This window comes from Tupaia chinensis, unplaced genomic scaffold, assembly GCF_000334495.1.
Source record: "Tupaia chinensis unplaced genomic scaffold, TupChi_1.0 Scaffold142100_1, whole genome shotgun sequence".
NCBI classification, from domain to species: Eukaryota; Metazoa; Chordata; class Mammalia; order Scandentia; family Tupaiidae; genus Tupaia; species Tupaia belangeri.
Window position 1 is genome coordinate 1,492,120 of NW_006201951.1, and position 2,259 is coordinate 1,494,378.

Sequence of the window (2,259 nt, forward strand, 5' to 3'; positions counted from 1 at the left end):
CCCCCCGGGGGGGATGGCCACGCCGCAATCCCTTTTCCTCCATTCTCCTCTCGGGATCTTGGGCACACATGCACACGCCCCCGGCATGAGTTTAAGTCACCGGGTCCGGGACTCGAACCATGGTTGACTATGTGGGAGTCCAGCGACATAGCCATTACGCTAACTGCTGGTCCCGAGGCTGCTGTCTCTTCACAACCCCTCCCCAGACACTGGCCTCGCTCCTCCCTGGCCCCCTGGTCACTCCTGACCTTCACCCCAGCTGTTTCTACAGCCGCGAGGCAGGCCCAGCCCTCAGCTAACAAGCTGACAGCAGCTCACAGCCAGGACCGGGCTTTCCGAGCCGTTCCCGTCTTCTCTGCGTTCAGAGGCTCCGGAACACCCACCAAGACAGGCAAACCTCAGCACTGGTGCTCCCCCGGCAGGAAGGCCGATGCCCGAACTGCTGCAAGGACCCGATGCCGCCCCAGAACCTGCGTTGGAGCAGGTCTGTAGCCTCTGCCACAGAAGCACGCTCAGTGCTCGGCCTGGTGCTGCAGCTGGCCCTGAACCTGTGACCGCCAAAGTCATGGCGGCTCTCTGCTAGGCCCCTGAGTGGTTTGGGACTCAGGACCCATGTGCCCCTGTGGGTGGCACAAGAGTGGTCTGTGGCCTGTGTCCGGGCTCAGGCATCCCGGGGCTAGTATCGGCTCATGGAGCCCTGCACACCCTAAGGGGGCCAGACTGGAGGGGCACAAAGTGCATCTATATGGCCAGGAGCCCCCACTGGACGTGCTCCTTGGCAGCCCACTCTCTACCTCCAGGGGTCTCGAACCAAAGGGGATGCCCAGTGCCATCTCCAGACTAGACGCATCCCGAGAGCGGACAGGAGACAGGGACGGCTGCACGGAGGCTCTGAACGCGGCCTCGGCAGACAGGACAGCCTACAACACGGCCCGGGTAAGTGTGAGCAGGAACCACAGGCGGGGGGCGGGCCCAGGGGATGCCACACCTAAATGCAAACACAGGCAGGGTGGGAGCCGGCGCCAGCCAGAGGGACAGGGCCAGCGTCCCCTCACTCTCTTCTGGGGGCGGCCCGCAGGTCTCACTGTGGATGTGGACCTCTCCTGTGTGGACGTCAGGAAAGGTCTCACATGTCCACGAAGACCAGGAAGCACCAGCCCAGGCCGCCAACCAGCAGCACGGTCACGTGGATCCCCGACACCAGCAGCTCGTTGAGCAGGCGGAAGTCCACGCGCCGGCGGCAGCAGCAGCAGCGACAGCTTGAGCTGGAAGCGCAGCAGGGCGCGCACGCCCAGGTACTGCAGGCAGAAGAGGGCAGCCAGCGCGCCCCAGAGCGCCGCGGTGAACAGGCTGCAGCTGAAGTAGAGCAGGAAGCGGATGAAGCCGTACAGCCAGCGCGTCTTCACGTACACGTCGAAGTTGTTGTACTTGGTGCGGGCCAGGTGCGAGGCGCGCACGGGCCCGCAGGCCGCGTGCAGGCAGGGGGTGTGGGGGCCATGGAAGGAGCGCACCCGCCGCGGGATGGGCATGACCGGCATTGGGCCGGCGGCGGTGCTGGAGCAGAGGTGGTGGCAGTGTCCGGACCGGCTCGCATAGGTGTCATGGGCACCCGGGCCAAGAGCCCGCAGCTGTGTCCCAGCGGAGGCGTGGGCCTGTGGGGGCAGTGAGCGAGAGGCAGGGCAGGCCCCGGGGACCAGAGGTCACCCCTCCGGGGACAACAGCCAGAGGAAGCGGGCACAGGAAAGCCAAGGCCAGGGCGGGCCCTACAGGCACCCAGGCTCACCTGGCAAACCTTCCTCAAGGGCACTCCTCAGGGACCCAGGCGGGGAAAACGAGAGGCCAGCTCCGGGATGCTGCGGGAGGTGGCTCAGATCAGACCGAGGGAGGGGACAGGCTCTAGCCAGCCTCACCCCTCCCTCCTCCTCGACCGCTGGCTCCTACTCAGGAGCGGCTACTGCCCCGGACTGCAGGGCTGCTGTACCTAGGGGTAGGTGCCAGTCCTGGACAGCACACCTGAGTCTGGGTGCGGGACGGGGAGCCGCAGAGCTGCCTGCAGCGCCTTAACAGCCAAGTGTCGGGCCAAAAGGAGAGGTGGCGGTTCGAGTCCCCTGCTGGGCCGACCCCTGTGCCTCACTGCCCAGCAGTGACCTTGGGCAGGTTACCAGCTGCGGGAGGTGCAGGGGGGGCCCGGCCGAGGAGCGGAGACGGGCCCCATCCCCTGCCAGTGCCCTTTACCGCTCCCCCCAAGACTCGCGGGCG

At 66.5% G+C, this 2,259-nt stretch overlaps 1 protein-coding gene across 1 annotated transcript; it reads right to left on the reverse strand.

Annotated features, from left to right (window-relative positions):
* Positions 1 to 489: 489 nt before the first annotated feature.
* Positions 490 to 2,253, reverse strand: TMEM250 (transmembrane protein 250). Its single transcript, XM_027766285.1, is given in 4 exon segments — positions 490 to 1,241; positions 1,243 to 1,652; positions 1,784 to 1,853; positions 1,982 to 2,253. Coding segments are annotated over 2 exon segments (411 nt in total). The 5' UTR covers positions 1,539 to 1,652; positions 1,784 to 1,853; positions 1,982 to 2,253; the 3' UTR covers positions 490 to 1,126.
* Positions 2,254 to 2,259: the final 6 nt, after the last annotated feature.